Here is an 18,173-nt window from a genome sequence, read left to right on the forward strand (position 1 = left end):
CTGTCACTTTAGACCAACTTGATGACACGCACATGTGTGCGCTGTGTGTTATGCGCGAACAGGCTCGAGTCGCACGGACGGACAGACAGCGTACGGACGTTGGGGGCACCTATCGATAACAGTTGGAGAGCGCGCAACTAGCAGGGGGTGCCTACAAGTCGAGTCCTGGGCGCATAAATTGTCTGCTGCCAAGTGACGTCAGTCAATGTTGTAGCCAGTGCCAGTCCAAGACAGGATTGCAGGAGCCCAAAAAGGATCGCGTGCAAAAATGCACTTCTCTGACGTCTGGCCAAAAGGCACGCAGAACTTTTCGTCGCATATTCGCATCAGAATGCAAATAAAACATTTCAAATGCAACACACAAAACAAACACAACAGATAGACAAACAGACAACAGTGTGTGTGTGTGTGTGTGTGTGTTGGCCACTTATTTTGCCTCATGGCCAACGTGACAGAGTGTAAGTGAAATAGATATGACGCTTATGATTAGAGCAATAGTTTAATTTTTATATGCGTAGGCGAAAAGCAAAGGCTCAGCAATATATTCTATCAGTTCTGCAGCTTAACTTAACTTAATGCTTAATAAATATTTTATAGTAATTGTAATCTCTCTAAAAATAAGTTTATAAAAGTCTTATAGTTTCAGGCGTAATTATTATTGATAATTACTACATAATAAATACTAAAAATATAATTTATCATTGATCAAAATTTATGCTAAAGTGAATCTGTTTTTCAACATTTCTAGTCTTAACAAAAATAACAAACATTATTCAGTTGCTTTGGCTACATTATTGTAAAATAGAATTAATTCTAAGTTACAATTAAAAATATATAAATAAATAAACAAACATTGGTATACGAATTCTAAATCAAGCTAAAGAACTGAGCTAATGTATTTTTCGTTGATGCTCAACTGTTACTTTAAACGTTTTTAAATTAACTTTAATATGATTACAATATTTATATTAATAGCTGAAATTTGTTTGCCTAATTTGACTAATTTCGATTAATGCCACATAATTTTTAAATTGTTCCTAATCGTAATGATGAGTAATTGAAAATATTTCAACGCGGCATAATCGTTACGACTATTGTTTAAAATGTGACTTTAATTTTAATTTAATTAATTAGTGTATATATGTATAACAAAGAGTAGTCAATTTTGTTTAATAACAAAAGCTTTCATCTGACTTCATGAGTACTAATTCAAAATAAATAATAATATTAAATATATATAAATATATAGAGGTATATTAGCATTTCTTATTGATGAAGTGTATATTAAATTATAGTTATACTTTTACTATAATTTTATATACACTTCATCAATTAGTAATGCTAATGTAGCTCTAATCTTGCTTCTGCTATATATTTAATATTATTTATATTTTCAGTTCACTGTAGATAGTTTTTTTTTTAATTTTGAGATCCACAAACTAACCGTAGTTTCTCTCTAAATCGTTTTGGGGCACAAGAGCATCAATTTCATATCAATTTCAACTTATTTTTGGCGAAACAATTTGCTTTTACTTTTACAGAAAGCAAACGAGAGCCTTGGCCTGAGCAAATTATATCGAAACTGCTGGGGAGCTTCAACTTCTTCGGCTGTGGGCCCCACAGCGCCAACAACAAAAAATACAAAAGCAAAAGAATTATATAAAGAAAAAACAGTTGACCATTAAATTCTCATTTAAGCTGTCAATCATTTGCGCTAATTTTTCTTGGCCTTAGCCTTTGGCCAGCGGCGCTGCGAATTGTGTTCCTTGAGCTTCATTGTTGTTATTGTTGTTGCTGCAAGTCCTGTCGATGGCTTCCAATGAAGATTAATTTCGTTTTGAAAGCATAGCGCTGAATTTAAGTGGAATTCGGCACTGTGTGAAAAGTAAGACAAATGCAACAAGAAGAGGCAGACAGACACAGACTGTGGTGGCAAGCTCAATTTGCCAGCGAAACGCGTTTACACTTGTTGCAAAGGGAGCCCTACGCTTGGCCCGAAGCGCGCCGCAGCGCTTTAGGCAGAGAGGTCAGCGCATTGTCCAATTGTTGATTGTAATCTGAGTTGCATGCAAATTTTTTAAGCAGCTAATTTGTTAACAAGCGGCAGACCCTAAGCTGAACCTTAATGAATAGATTTAGCATAGTCTAATATGACTTAAGTCGGCTTAAGACTGCGCCTAGCGCTTGCTGCTGCCAGTTTGAGATAATTGCGGTCAGCAGCAGCAGCAGCAGCAGCTTGGCAAAAGAAGGAAGTGAGCTGAGCCAATCAACGCAGCAGCAGCAGCGTTGTGGCTCCGTCTACATCGAAGCATCAATCAAATCAATTATTATCGACAATGGGAAGAGTTCGTGGAAATTATATAGTCAAGAGTTGAGGCTATATATGGTAGCCGCGGCGGCCATTAATAAGCAGCTTTTGGCGGCGCATTTGTTATTTGATTGGTAAATTGAGATGCAGCAGACAATTGCTATTGTCTGCTGGAATGTAAATGGCTCCAATAGGTAGCCAAAGATGGCGGCGGCGGCTGCTGCACGAAACAAAGCAACACCAAATACTTAATACACTTGTATGTGAAGCTGGCACACACCTCAAGATTATATCTCGCCACAATTTCTAAGTTGTAAGGCCATGAAAACTGTCGCGGCAAATGCAAACAAACAATATATCAAAAGCTGCGACAATTAACTAAATGAAATGAAATGAAATTCAAATGAAAAAAACTTAAATAAGCGCCAGGCCAGGCCAGTGCAGGGCAGGCTTGGATGGGGTGCTGGAGGGGCTGCCACACATATAAAAGAAAGAAGCCGCCGACGCCGCCGCCGTGGCAGTTGCTGTTGATGAGTTTTGTTGCAACTGCGGAAAGATAAATTGACGCGCTGTTATGTAGGCAAATGCATAAAGCGATCTTTCGCTCGCTCGCTCTCTCACTCTCTTGTTCTCTCTCTCTACTTTGGCGGCGACATAAATCATTGTGATTGACAGCCGCTATGAGTAGGTAGAGCTTAACGGCAGAGGCGGGGGGGGCGGCAGGCGGCAGGCTGCACTACCCGCAACTAAACTCATTTAAATTCCATAACAATTGTCCAAAACATATGTATTTATGCTTGTATCTTGTATCTTATGCCTGTTCATTTATATGATGAAGAGTCGAGTACATTTCACGCGCTAATTACAGGGTGCCAACTGCAGATGGACACAGATCAATCATGCCATTGGTCATATACAGCAATACACAGGGAGAAAAATATGAATGCTTTGCTTTGAAGTGAAAAATTATGAGTGCCAGAGATGTAAAAGATTCAAATCATTTTTGAATTTATTTCATATTGAAATTTGTAATCTGTTAAAAAATTCGTGAAGGATCATTCTTAAAGAATTATTAAAAGAATGCGTTCAATTTGTTTTAATTCAGGTGAACTGTATACTAAATTGTATTTTCATCGGCTACTTTATTTTAACAAAATATTAAAGTCTAACTATGCTAAAAAGCTTAACCAGAGACTAGGCTAAGATAAGCTTAATATTTAAATGCACTTTTATTTATTTTTTAATTTACTTTTAATTATAGGTATTATTACTTAATTTACTTATTATTTTTCACAACAAATACAAAAATTATATTTCATTTATTAAAGGCTTATCTCTTGTTATTTTCGAATTTTGAGTTCTAGCATTTATTTACTGTTAATTATTAGTATCATTACTTTTATTATTCTTTTTATTTATTTATTTATTAGCTCAGCACAATTTTTCACAATAAATACAAAATTTCTAATTCACATATTAAATTGTTATCCTTTGTTATTATTTTCAAATTTTGACTGCTATATTTCTAGCTTATAAATCTACCAATTTTTATCGCGCTTCAATCATAACTTTTATTAAAATAAAGCGTTACTAGCTTAACTTACTACTTTAAGATCATGTATATCTAATTATTACAATATTTTGAGCTGTTCTATATTCCTATTAATGTAAACAACAATCTCTTTTGTCTTAATATTTATGTTATCTCATATTTTTCAACTATAGTGTATAACATTTTTCTTCAAGTGTATGCTCATTTGGTCAGTTTTAAAGTTGTAATTGAAACAAATGCGCAGCTGCTGGAAATTATTTCATCAAGTTCAGCTTAGCCCCGAAATTGTGAGACAATTATGAGTAACGTTTAAGCGAAACCAACTGGACAACTGCCTAGCATACCCCCAACCCAAAATAAGAGGAAGAAAAACACAAATTGTGAATAATTTTGTGTTGTCTCATCAATATAAATAAAATATTTATTAACAAATTGTTGGCAGCCATAAATCGCGCAGCAGCCGCAGCAGCAGTCGCCGGGCACAGAAAACTCTCTCAGGGGTCTCTCTGCCAAACAGAACAGGACACACCGAACGCGACCCTCTGACCGTACGGGGCGACCTCCTGTGGTGCGGGCGGCGGGTTGGGCATATTAATTGTACGCTTGTTCAGCAAGCTCACGAATTGTTTTGGCTTTGAGTTTGAGCTTGGTATTGGGTATTGGTATTGGTGCTGGTGCTGGCTTCGTTGCCTGTGTTGTTGGCTGGTGTCTGGCCAAATTGCTGCTATTTATGTTGGTAACTACCGTATAAACTTGGCAACAACAACAACTGTACGCGAACGCATGCAAAAGAGCCAACAACACATACACACACATGGCAAATGCTGAAATCAATATGTTGGCCAATAAATTGTCCCAGAATATTCATTAAATTAAAAAGTAACAAAACTGCAACACTTGGCACAGGAGCGGCTGCTGCTGCGGCTAAAAAGCGCCAAGCGAACAGTGCAACAGGTGAAATAAAGGGTTAGGGTAAAATATATTTTAGTCAGCTGTAACTGTTTTTAATTCAATGCGTGTAATATAAAGCAAGTTAAGCTGCTTTTATGAATATAAAATTATTTGTATTGAGATTAATAGAGATGCAGAATGATAATAAATATGATATAAGAATTTTAAACTTAAGATTATTAAGATTTTGCAATGCTGCTTTAGCTTATATAGCAAATAAACTTTAGATTATATTATGCATTTATTTAAAAGATTTATTATTATACAAACTTATATAATAACTAAAGATGGTGAGTGATAGCTACTAAGGCCAACGACTCTTTAGCTTACAAATAATTGAAAATAGACTAACAAATAATGTTCGAATAATTTTTTTGACTTATCTCACATAATTCCACATTATTTTTCAATTATTTGTAATCGTTACTAAATATACTAATACTAATACTAATTATTTGTGTTGAGACTAATAGAGATGGAGAACTTAAACTTATGATTATTAAGATTTTGCAATGCTTAGTTAACTTATGTAGAAAATAAACTAAAGATTATAATGACTAATATCGCATAATTATACATAATTTTTCGATTAACTGTAATCGAATCATATGATCTAATCATACTATTCTAAATATACTAATATTAATTCTTACAATTATTTTCGTTAAATAAAAGTATTGATTAGTAATGGTCATCAAAATTTAGCAGCTATGATTTGAAGTAGCTTTAATGAAACTATTGCTATTGTTAATATTTTACTTTGTATAAGTTTCATTTCATTCATTTATTTAGCCCCTCAATGCGGCCCTGTGCGATCAGCGCGCGAAAATTTATTTTTAATTACGCTGCCTAAAACATGGCACAAACAGCGGCCGCTACAAACTGAGGCCAGTGCCGATTCGATGCAGAGATTCAGGCTGAGGCTCAGGCTCAGCTTAAAGCGTACACGGCTGGAGATGCCTCCACTGCTTGCGACTCTCGTCTCGAGTTGTCTTGAGCTTTGCGCCTGGCGCTACAAGCGCTGTTGGCAGCATGGAATGCTCGCTCTCTCAGTTCCCCTCCCCACCACGCTGACTGTCTGGGCACAACTGGGTTGGTTGGTTGGCTGGTTGACTTTGCTGACCGAGCATTGCAAAATTATGACATGAACATGAACGTAGTCCACATAATGATGTTATACAATACGCCATCTTAGCGTAAACAAGCTAAAAAGCCGCGCCAAAGACGCGACTCTCAAGCTGGCGACGACTTGCCACAGCCGCAGCTCTCAACCCCCCAGCCCATTCCACAACTGAGCTGCAGACATGTTGTTGTTGCTGTTGTTGTTGTTGCCCAGGAGCTGTTGGCACCGCAACGCCGCTGCGGGAACTTTGACATGGGACACACAATTGCAATGCGACAATGCTGGCTGCTGTGAAAATTTGTTGCCCAAAAAAAAAAAAACTTTGTTACTTTTGTTGAGCTGTTGATTTATATAGGCGCTGTCAGAAATATTTAAACGCACAGGTTGCAAGCTGAAATTCCAAAGTTTAGCTGACATAATATAGCATATTATAGAGTTTTACAGCCTTGTTGCCTACATGCGGCTGGAATTTAACCCACTTACAGGTATTTGCCGCTTTAATGACATAGAAACCGAAAGTTATTCAAGCTGCGTGCGTGTGGGTGGTTAAACACACACACACACATAGACACACATAGACAAGTGCAGAGCTAACCATACATAATGCTGTCCGTGTTCTTGACTGCCATTAAACTAAATATAGCAATTATAAGCCAATTGCAATCAAAATGCCATTGAAAATGCATTCAATGCAGATACAGCAAACAAAGCTGCGAGCGGAGCGCAGCGTGGTGGGGAAAGCATCCAAGGGCACACGCACATGCAAGTGTGTGTGGGTGCGTGTGTGTGTAGCGCTCTCTTGCAAATTGTCATTTCAACGCACTGCAAGAGCGTTAGAGCGTGGGAGAGCGAGCAAGAGCGTAAGCGCGCGCGTGTGTGTGTGTGTGTACTCAAACACAATGACAATGCAACCTTCACACAGAAAATCGTTGATTAAGAAAATGATGGAGAACAAACTAGCAAAAATGTCATTTTAATGTCATATAATAAGAGGCCTTGAAAGATGCAACAACAACAAATCAAACTTTAGCTAGCAATTTAGCTTATTTCAAGCTAAAGCTATAGATATTTGAAACACAAGCTTGGCTTGCAACGCAATGGAATTGAAACAAGCAAACTTTCGCTCAAAAGTCACTCCACTCAATGTGTGTGTGTGTGTGACGAGTGTAAAAGCGGGAGAGTTGCTGGAATATGGGAGGAGCACACACACACTAGCACAAGTGGCAGCACGTAAAGAATCTCAGGCGCTGTGGTTACAACAACAACGGGGCATTAAATCGTAGCCCAGAGCAACCGCAATATATATTTATGAAACACAAAAGTGGAGGAAAGGCAGCTAAAATGTTGCACATGCGGCAAATGGCGACGACGCTGATTTAGTTAGAGAGTGAGGCCAAGAGAGAGAGAGAGCGAACGAGCGGCAGGGGAGCACAGGAGAATTATGACGACAGCAGCTACAAAGAGCAGAGAAGATGGCGCTGGAGCTGCAGGCAAACGCAGCAGCAGGATCATAAATAATTGCAGTCAGTTTGTTGTTCATTGTCCATTGTGTGTTCCTGTGTTAGTTGCACATGTTAAGCCACTTGAGCTGCACTTGCAACATATCATATGAGCATGTGTTGGAAGTTAATCCCGGATAAGCAGTGAGTTGAGACAACGCCCTCTCGATTCGATAACAACCGCAAGCAACTTGGAATTGACATTGACATTGATGCCTCAACAGCTGTGCAGCTTCAACGCTGGGAAAATGCAATTTTAACCATTAAGGGCTTATAGGCAAGGTCAAGCGAAAGTGCCACAATAGCCAAGCTGCAACTGCAACTGCAACCAAACTATTGTTGAGTTGTTGTTGTTGTTGTTGCGTGTTTCTTGTAATTACACACACCACGTATCGATACGTTCGATTGGAGCGATTGATCTGCAAGGCAGCATTTGATCGTGACATTTGATGGACATTTGCCGCCGCTGCCGTTTGGCCACAACTACTTTGTTAGCTTTTGCTGGGAAAGCTTGAGCTTGGCAATGTTGATTTGTTGTTGTTGCTGCAGCTAGGCTGCGATTTGTGGCAGCGTCGGGCTACTGGCCTCGCACTAATCAAATAGTGCCAGCAGCAGTCACTCAGCCTCATTAGAATCTCAATTCTGTACACTGACAGCTTAACAAATTGCTCTTGACATCGCAATTGTAAAATCAGAAGCGATTGAATGTTTAAATGAGACAATTTGTTGTTTGCCACATGCTTTGCCATTTGTTTAAACAATCGTGCAACACATGCTACAATAATCATGCAGCATAGAGTTCAATTGAACGGCTTATCAAAAATGAGCTAGTTCATAAATATTGCAAGTCATATTGATCACCAGATATGCAACATGAAACATTCAAATGATATACATTTAATATTATGTCCAAATTGTCGAGCAAATAGAAAATTTATAAGCAATAATTGAAATCTAAACTAATTCATAAAGTTTTACTACAAATGCCAACTTTATTGTAAACGTGTTTATAATTATAATCATTGTAATAATTATTATTTTAACATAACCTTCAGCTTGAAAGCTTGTTGTCAATTATATACTAAGCATTTAAAAAAGATTCATAACCATTTTTGACGGCTTAATCTAGACAGCAATTTGTCACTAAAACCCGGACACAACTATCATTCAATTTTAACGAGTAATGGGGAACTTTACAATTGAAAAACTTTTTAAAATTATTAAATATTAATTTAGGCATTCATAACATATTTAAAAGCCAACAATTGCTTGAAGTGTAAAAAGTTTTACTTGAGTAGCTATTAAATTAAGCATTAATTTATATAAATAAATTAAAAGAAATACACAGCCAGCAGTTTTTCGAACTACTGATGCTATATATAATTTGTTTATTTGCATTATATATGCTTGATTTATAATTAGCAATATATATTGAACTGTGCTGCGTATTTTTTTGTATTATTAGACTAAACTATTAATAGCTAAGCAGCTGTACACTTATTTAACAACAAACAGACACACAATATTAGAAATTTCAGCAACTATGCATATATTTAAGTTCAATAAATAGCAACAATTGATATATAAAATTGAATAAAATACTTAAATTGCAATCTTCGCATTGCAAAGGCCCCGGCGAGATTCGAACTCACGATCTCCTGTTTACTAGACAGGCGCTTTAACCAACTAAGCCACGGCGCCCACATATCCGCCAAATGCGCAGTTTACTCTTTGAACTTGGAGCAGCCAACTATATAATTTTTTTTTCAAATTGCTATTTATTGCACTCGAAATCAATTAGCTTGTCAATCGTGTGACTGTTAAGTATTGATAATTGAAATTAAAATGAATGCCTGTAATTAAAAAATAAATGCGCGGCATATTGTTTGTTGCTTAGGTAACAACAACAACAAGCAACGCACTAAATATGTTTCTATGTTCTGGCTGGCAGGTAATAATTTAAGTTTTTTGTAAAATTTGGCGCAGTCTGCAATTTCTCGCCATGTTTTGCATATTATCAGCTAATTTCGCCTCTCCAGATAAGCTCGAGCAAGCCCTGAGTGTAATTTATGCCTTGGGCCTTGTTGTTGTTGCTGTTATTATTATTGTTGTTCTTTCTGCTACAAATATTTATGCAAATTGCGGCGCTTTGTTGTTGTTGTTTTTGTTGTTGCCGCCATATTTTTTATTGTCGTTGTTTCATGCACTTTCAAATATAATTGCGAGTGCTTTTCTGGCATTCATTTGAAGTTGAAGAGTTTGCGCTTGCGATTTAATCGCATTTAATTGCCATAGCAAGCTGGCTAAGCCACAAACACAAACATGCTAACACACACACACACATATGCATACATACATATATTGGCATGTAAATTCACTTGTATATAACGGATTATTGCATGGGGTCAGCAGAGTTGAACGTTACTGTTCACCAGTTACCGTGACTAGGCTGCAAGCATTGCAAAAAATTATAGCAAAATTACAAAATCGTGATTCTCATATAATGGGTTCTAAATAAATCAAAGGTCGTCTGAGAATCAAACAGCTGTAGATGTTCCAACAATAAAGTAAAGTCGGCCTACAATATAAATCACATGCATCGCTTCTATATCGAGATACGGAATACAACTATATATGTGTATCTATTCGTATCAAAAGCGTGCCCAAAGCCTTTCAAAATAAAGATTTTGCATTATCATACGAAAAAATCCATGGAATTTTGGGCATAGCAAACTTTCCAGCAACCTTCGAGTTGATGCAATTGAAAAAACTGCTCAAAGATTAAACAGATCTTACATTAGAGCAGACTGCCCCGAGAGTTAACTGGTAAACAGTCGACTAAGAGTAGAAATATTCTAAAGACGTGACCAATTCGCTTTTCACTAGTTTGACGTCGTTAAGGAAATGAAAAATGTCTGTTGAGACCAGTGTTGCCATATTAGCTTATTATAAGCTAGATATAGCTTATTTTAAAATCAAACAGCTTGCAAAATAATTGAAATGCTTAAAGCTTGAAATCTACCTTATTTAAATGTTGGTCAATTGTCTTTATAATGGAATGAAATTTGCAGGCATTAACTTTTTCTTTTTTTACTCATGAATAGGTTTTACTACTCTGCGACCGTGTTTTTTTTTTAAGTCATAAAATGAATGAAAAAGATTTCACAACTCTGCGACCTTTTCATACACTTTGACATTGTTTTTTAGGTGTTCACATGAGTTTTGAAGTTAGCTAATTCTAGCTTATTTTTTTCCTTCAATCTAGCTTATGTTTTCTTTTAAAATCTGTCTCCACGAATCTTTAATATCTGCAATGCTTATATTGTTATAATTTTTTAAATAACTTTTTGGAATTCAAATTACAAGTATCTTCACTGTTTTCTTCATTGTTTGTTCCCAAATTCTGTTCTCTAAATATTGTTGGCATATTGTTATAAAGCTTAAGTTGAATTGATTTAATATTCATAAAGAGATTCACAAACATTTTTAAGAAGATAGAGCATATAGTACTGCTTATACCAAACACAACTGTACTTGCTTTTAGTCCTTAGCAGGCGTCTGCTTGTGAACTGCTTATAAACAAAAATTAGCTCAGCTCAAGTTCAAGTCGGCAGCTTTAAGTGTTAAAATGCTGCCAGCAGCTGCATAAAAGATAATTACACACACACAGGCACACACACACACACACACTGTCATATCGAGCGTTTCTTGACTGCAACCCCAAAGATTTTCCGCATTAATATTTGCAATTTTTATAAAACTCGTTGTCAAAGTTGACGGCGCTGCACCTGCTGCCAACAGTTTCTTATCCCTGCGCAAAGGATATGCATATGCAATTTATATACCACGTACTATATTAAGTGGCATGGCAGTTTTTATGACATAGTAGTAGCCAGGGGTTAGTTATAGAACTAGATCAGTTGCAACTAGCTCGAAAGGGGTTACTAGTATATTAATGACGTTATTTTCGCATTAGGAAGCAGCCATGACACGAGCAGTCATGAGCATTTTGCCTAATTGCCATAATTATAGTATTCAATTTTTGCTGATAGGCCCCCAAAAGCTGCCAACCCTCACCCTCACCGTCACCCTCACCCCTATATATGGCCAAGACGATTAACAATGTCAGATATGAGCGGAGCGGCAGTTGCAGCGCCTTGAGCGCAAGTTTGTAATTTTTAAGAGCGATTATGCTAATTGAGCTGCAGCTACAGTGAAGACTGTCAGAGCTGCCCAAGTTTGTTTTGCGCTTCATATTTCAGTGCCCAAGCCACACAATTTGGTGCAATTAGTGTAAGAAATTTTGTTTTAAGCCCCAGCCAAGGGTTGCATTGGCCCTTTGCGCTCTTAGCCAAGTTTGTGTGTGTATTTTTTGGCAAGTGCACTGCAATTTGCATAGCGTTTGTGAGCGCCTGCAAAATATAGAGTAGCAATAAATATTTAAATTTTTTGTTCTTACAGCTGTAAAAACTAAAAGCGTTAAATTTACGAGCCAAAAAGTTGAATATGCAGCTCAAGACATTTATGTGCTAACATGGCTAACGTTGCGCAGCGATTGGGTGGCGTGGCACTAACAACAGCTAACACACACACACACACACATACACACACTTGCACTTCTATGAACTTGCAGCCATTTCGCATGCGCGCGCATTTAAATGCACTTCCGTTCTGTTTTTGTTGTTCTTACACAAATTACACACGTATGTGTATGTGTGTGTGTGTGTTTGTGTGTGTTGGTGTTTGTGTGTGTCTAAAGGGGCGTCTTAACTTCTTCGCTAGTTGACGTTGTTGCTGCTGCTGCTGCTCTTGGCCATAAATTCATAACATTGTGCAAAAATCATAAAAACTCAATTTATGACTTAATTATATACATATGCATTTATTTATTTTTACGACTTGCTTTTTATAAATGAGTGCTAAGTGTATTTCTTCTAATGCAGCCAAGATTTTGTTAAACTTTAATTATAACAATGCTTATAGTTTTATTTCTTTTATTTTTGCATTACATTGCAACTTTTTTTAATTTAAATCAGCTATATTTGTAATAAGAAGTATTGTTGCTAATTTTTTAATATTATATATTTTTACTTTTATTAAAGCATTTTATGTTAATAAATTTATTTTATTCTTGTTGAATAAATTTGGCTAATATATATATTAAGCTCACGAATTGTTGCTATTTTTATATATTTTATATTTTTACTTTTATCAAAGCACTTAATGTCAATAAATTTATTTATATCTTTTTTTTCTTGTTGCATATATTTGCCTTTTTGCTCAATTTAAATCAGACCATTAATATTAAAAATATTTAACTTATTTAAGACTTATATATTTTGTGTATTATCAACTGATTTTTATTATATATAACATATACATATTTGTTTTTATTTAGGCTATACAGTTTTAGAGATAGTTTTCAATTGGGTTTAATCTCTATTTAAATCATTTATTTACATTTTTTAAACTCAAGAATTGTGGCTAATTTTTTTATATTACATATTTTTACTTTTATCAAAGCACTTAATGTAAATAATAATAATAATTATTGATTACATTTGGCTTTTTGCTCAATTTAAATCAGATTATTATAAAAAAAATATTTAACTTATTTAAGACTTATATTTTTTCGCTATTATAAACGTATTTTGTGTATGTAAAAAATATATTTGTTTTTATTATTATTATTGAACGCTTTTGTAGTTCGTTTCCAATTGGGTTTATGCTCTATTTAAATTTATTTACAGTTTCTTAGGCTCATGCATATTTAATTTATTTTAGTTTTATATATTTTACATATTTTTAATTTGCACTAAAGTTTTGTAGTTTCGTGTTTAACTATTTTGCATGCGCTCTCATCTCTAACTGCAGGCAAAAATTTTCATTTGAAATGAAAAACTGCACGCGATGCTGAAAAGCGATTTTCATATTTTTTTTCGGCAATTACGTTACGCTGCAGTTGCTGATGAATATAATTTTCATATGCGGCGCCTTTTATTGATTTAACTTGGCTTTAGAATTTGGGTTAAGCCAAGTTGCAAGCATTTCCCACGTTCATAGCCAACGCATTACCTGATTCCAATCGCTCAGCCTGCAAGGGAATACAGCAAAATTTATATATATATATACATATATATGAGTTAGCCCGTAGCTTGGGCCAGACAGCTTGTCTATAAAGTGCTGCAGTTGAGAATTTCTTGCATACAGCCAATTAAATTAAGAAATCTGATGCAGTGTGGCAACAACAAAAGACAGACGGACAGCGAAGCAACAAAAACGTGAATCACACAAGTTCTGAGTTCTGAGCTCTGAGCTCTGAGTTCGAAGCTCTGGCAATTGGTATTTTACAACAAACAGCGCTTGCGTCCAAGCTTATTTAACATAAATCGAAATGGCTACTGAAATACACACAAGAGTCGAAGCAACAACAGGCACAGGACTCGCTTATCTGGCTCGGCTGCTGCCTCAAGTCCAATTTCATTGACTAAAGATTCAAACGACCTTTACAACATTTTTGCACACAGAGCGAACCGAAGCCGAGGCGCAGACAAATCACGACCCAAGCCCTACGCTTGTCACTGCCCCAAACGGAGGCAACAGAGTGGAGAGTGCAGAGGAGTGCAGTGGGGCTTGGCTACCAGTTTTCACACCTCAACGGCAAGCTGACCCAACTAATAAGCCATGGCTTATACACAGCTATAGCTAAAGCTGCAGCTAACAGTGAAGAGACCACGACAACAACAAAAATAAAAACAACAACATGGCATAATAAATAAAAGCCAAGTAGCTGCCTCAGAGTCTGCCTCTGTAGCTGGCCAAAAGTCTTCATGGGTTTTGGTTGCGTTTATGCGTAAGCCGTTATCCTAAATTGACTAAGCTTGGCTTTAAAATAAAAAAGTTTATTCAAAAGTAAATTCAAATACATATATTTAGCTTGACACACTATAAACTTTTATATTTAAAAGCATTTTATTCTAGTCTGCTACTTGATTTTTTAATACTTTAAATTTAACTTTTTTTTGTAATTATTTTCTTTTTGTAATTAAATTTATTTTAAACAAACCATAATTTGAGCTTATTTTGATTGGCTTGAAATTTAGCTTGAGACTCAATAAGCTTTATAGCTAATATAGCTACTAAATAAATATATTTATAGCTATTTATTTAATAAATTCTACTACAATAATATTTAAGCTGCGTTAAATGAAAATATATTTAACTTAAATTGAGTTATACGCTTTTTACAGTTTTATTAAAAGTAAATAGTTTGCGTTTATTTTTATTGGATTATCCTTAACTTTACTTTACTTTTCATGATTTTACTACAATAATATTTAAGCTTTGTTAAATAAATATATTTAACTTAAATCAAACTTTAAATTTTTTATAGCTGCAGCTTATTTTTATTGTATTTTCGTTTACTTTACTTTTCATGATTACTGAATACACGTTAACTGCCGTATAAACGTTGCATTGCATTGGCAATACGAAATGCAAGTTGTAAGCTGAAGTCGGAGGCTGGGAGCTCTGCGATTTTCACAAGTTGATATCGCAAACACAAAATGTTAATGAGCAATTTCGAGATGGTGCGAAGTGATTTCATTATTTAAACTTTTTTTTTTGGTTTGTGTGCCATTTTTTTTTTTTGTCTTCGTTGTTGTCTTGCCGGAGCTCTGGGTATTGGGAGTTTGGCTTAAATATTACGCCAGCTTCATTGGGTAATGAAAGCGAAATAATTTTAATTGGAACTGTTTTTTATTTTTTGGCGACCAAATTAATTATTTCCTGTCAAATTAGTTTTGTATAGTTGGCATAAATTATGGCAGTTGAATATGCAACAGTTGGCGGCAATTGTCACCTGTCTCAGCCTCTTGTCTCAAAGCGTTAACATCAAAACAGTTCCGCTGCATAAATTAAAGCTAAAAACGTTGATTAATTGGCTTGCATTTGATGATTAAAACATAAATTGCATTGAATGCAAAAAGTGTTCACCCCTCGCAGGCAGCTATATAGACAGCTCATGATATAGCGTATATACATATATAGTAGGGGTTACTAAAATTACACTTAATTAAACAACAAGCCATTAGCGTTTTTTCTCTTTCATTTCAGCTCAAACTGAACCGAACCCCTTTGCGTATTAAGTCAGGTTTGGGCTCAAATTGAAAATGTTACAACAGCTGCTCTTGTTGTTAATAGTTTCGGAGTGTATCGATGCCGAGTTTAGCATTACGAGAACAATATTACGACAGCCGCATGATCATGATATAGGACTCATATTTGGTAAGCTGCAAACTTATTTAGTAGCTGCTGCTAATCCTTTGGCTGCCAGACATTACTGTTTCCAATAAGCAATCGGAAATGCTGGACTTGAGCATCAGCTCAGATGGCTTATGTACTTTAAATACCAGTTGCGGTGACTTGGTCAAGGCGGGCTCCATTTATGGCGGCGATTTTGGCGCCATCGAGCCTGGCAGCAGCCTTACAGTCTCCTTAATTTTGCCCACTGTGGTGCGTATTTGGCCCATGTCCTTATATTAATTAATTCATTTTGCTGGCAGTCAGTTTTTAATCGCGTTGGCTGCTGTTCCATTGTCGTTATTAGCTGCAATCAGCGCCAGGAGTTTGTGCAAACCAAGCAGCTGCTTTACTTTGATACACGCTTCGAGATCCTGGATGCCAACAATCATACGCTGCGTGCCCGCAAGCATTTCAAGGATTGCAAGAACTGGGATCTGGATTACTATCGCAACTGCACGCCGCTCAGCTGTGAGGAGCTGTATTTTGGTCAGCGCAGCTTTTATAATCGCACTGCTCAGCGTTGTGAGCCGGTGCCGCCTTGTCATGGCGATGAGGTCTACTATGATTACTTTGCCAATGAATGCATTGATATGAATAATTTTATAACTGATGAAGAAATTGAGCTGCTCAAAAAGGGCCACTTTGATGATAACTACTTGGAGCTGCATGATTATAGCGACAGCATGGTAAGTTGCGCCACCTAGCGTGCTTGCAGTGCAACAGCTTGGCATCTAGCGGCAACTGGCAACTGTTGCCAACTAACTGAAAAATGTTTATCAGCGCGCACACACATATACACACAATGTTTCCTCATGCGCAAATGGCGCCGTGGCTTAGTTGGTTAAAGCGCCTGTCTAGTAAACAGGAGATCGTGAGTTCGAATCTCGCCGGGGCCTATATGTGTTACATTTATATTTTTTGCTTGCACGCATTCTTTTTATTAATTCGTTTTTTTATTTTAATATGCAGCAACATCAGCAATATAGCAATGCAACAGCAACAAGTTCCGACGATGAATTTAACGAGTTAAAACTTATGAAACCAGGCTGCGACTTAAAAAATCACCTATCTCTGGCGGATTTCAACTATTGTTTTCAACATCTGCATGATTCAAAGTCAGAATTCGTACATAGCGAATTGGGCTCTAAAAAATACACTAAACCGAAACGGAATTCGCTTTTAAGCAGCTTATATTATGAATGGTATACGCCTTTGCAAGCGGATGGCGACGATGATGATGTAATAGACACGTCAGGATCCGAATCATCTTCCGGTTTGTTTTCACTAGATAACATGCTAATGCTTGGAAGGCTCTTGTCTATTGTGAGTTCATTTTATTTGTAATTTTTTAATAATTGCATTGTCATATTTTTAGATAGCATTTGTATTTGCGATACAATTCACCGCTATAGGCCTCACATATCTTCTGGTGTGCGCCAGCATTTATGGAGTAATGGAGCTGGTTGTTAAATTCCATGCAGAGGAAAAGTCGTCTCAAAGATTAGCAAAGAAATTAACGCCACGAAAACACACAAGTCACAAGGGAGTTGTTACATCTGAAAGTTTAATGTCAACACGTTGATAAAATATTTAAGAAAAGCAGTTAAAATCCGTTTCAAATATATAAGCCAGTTTTGCTGCTGTGGTGGTAGGCTAATATAATTGGATGATACTCGCTGGCATTTTGTTAATGATGGCATGAATTGCTTGTAAAGAAATGTTTATTTATTTACAAAAAAAAATCAGAGTTTCTCGATTGTTGTTGGTCTTAAAAGACAAGGGTAATTCGCTTCATATTTGTGGATATTAAGTGTTAAGTTGCTTACTTAATTTAATAAATAATGAATTTATACATGAAAAATAATTAAAAATAATTTTGAAGCTAATCGGCGGGTAGTTTAACGAAACTAAATAAGTTAAGTACAAAGTGTTTGTCTTTTGTGACAACCTTTCCGTTATTTCGAATAACCTTAGCACGTATCATCCAGCAACGTGCGAGGAGAGCAAATAGTGAGCAGGCCTGTCATACAGATAACATTTAGCAGTATCGATTACGACGAAACAATTTACCACAACTAGCCAGAGCGATAGCGATAACAAAAACAAATTATAAATTGGACGGGACGGTTGTGTCGCGGATCGTGTGCGCGTTTATTTTTATTTATTGAAAACGCTGAATAGCAAGAGATACCAAAACAATTTTACTATCAAGCGTAGTGTTAAAATTACCGGCATTTTGTTCGCGAAATAAATTGCTTAACAAATTGCATATACATATATGTGTGTATAAATGTAAATGGCAAGAAAATCATAAGTGAAGATAATTAAAGAGACAACAACACATAAATAGTCAAGTGAGTGTTAAATTCCAAGAAATTACAAGTGCGTGGTTATGTGTTTACACATACGCAAATAAGTGCATATGTATGTATGTAT

At 36.1% G+C, this 18,173-nt stretch overlaps 1 protein-coding gene and 2 non-coding genes across 4 annotated transcripts; 2 read left to right on the top strand and 1 right to left on the bottom strand.

Annotated features, from left to right (window-relative positions):
* Positions 1-9,060: 9,060 nt before the first annotated feature.
* Trnat-agu lies at positions 9,061-9,134 on the bottom strand. The gene has a single exon. It is a non-coding gene; the product is annotated as a tRNA-Thr (tRNA).
* Positions 9,135-15,588: 6,454 nt separating this feature from the next.
* On the top strand, positions 15,589-17,423 carry LOC108603384. 2 transcript variants are annotated; one of them, XM_017992155.1, is made up of 5 exons: positions 15,589-15,719; positions 15,769-15,947; positions 15,998-16,423; positions 16,707-17,060; positions 17,113-17,423. In XM_017992155.1, the coding sequence occupies exons 1-5, from the start codon at positions 15,605-15,607 to the stop codon at positions 17,317-17,319; spliced, it is 1,281 nt and encodes a 426-aa protein (XP_017847644.1). In that variant the 5' UTR covers positions 15,589-15,604; the 3' UTR covers positions 17,320-17,423. The 2 variants fall into 2 exon arrangements, with proteins under 2 accessions (XP_017847644.1, XP_017847645.1); XM_017992156.1 differs by having other exon boundaries at positions 17,117-17,241.
* Trnat-agu lies at positions 16,560-16,633 on the top strand. The gene has a single exon. It is a non-coding gene; the product is annotated as a tRNA-Thr (tRNA).
* Positions 17,424-18,173: the final 750 nt, after the last annotated feature.

The sequence above is a fragment of the Drosophila busckii genome, chromosome 3R (assembly GCF_011750605.1).
Source record: "Drosophila busckii strain San Diego stock center, stock number 13000-0081.31 chromosome 3R, ASM1175060v1, whole genome shotgun sequence".
In the NCBI taxonomy this organism is placed as follows: Eukaryota; Metazoa; Arthropoda; class Insecta; order Diptera; family Drosophilidae; genus Drosophila; species Drosophila busckii.

Coding starts and splice junctions, on each gene's coding strand:
- LOC108603384 (XM_017992155.1), top strand. CDS start 15,605: ATGTTACAACAGCTGCTCTTGTTGTTAATAGTTTCGGAGTGTATCGAT. Junction 15,948..15,997: donor CCTTAATTTTGCCCACTGTG/GTGCGTATTTGG, acceptor TTTTGCTGGCAG/TCAGTTTTTAATCGCGTTGG. Junction 16,424..16,706: donor ATGATTATAGCGACAGCATG/GTAAGTTGCGCC, acceptor TTTAATATGCAG/CAACATCAGCAATATAGCAA.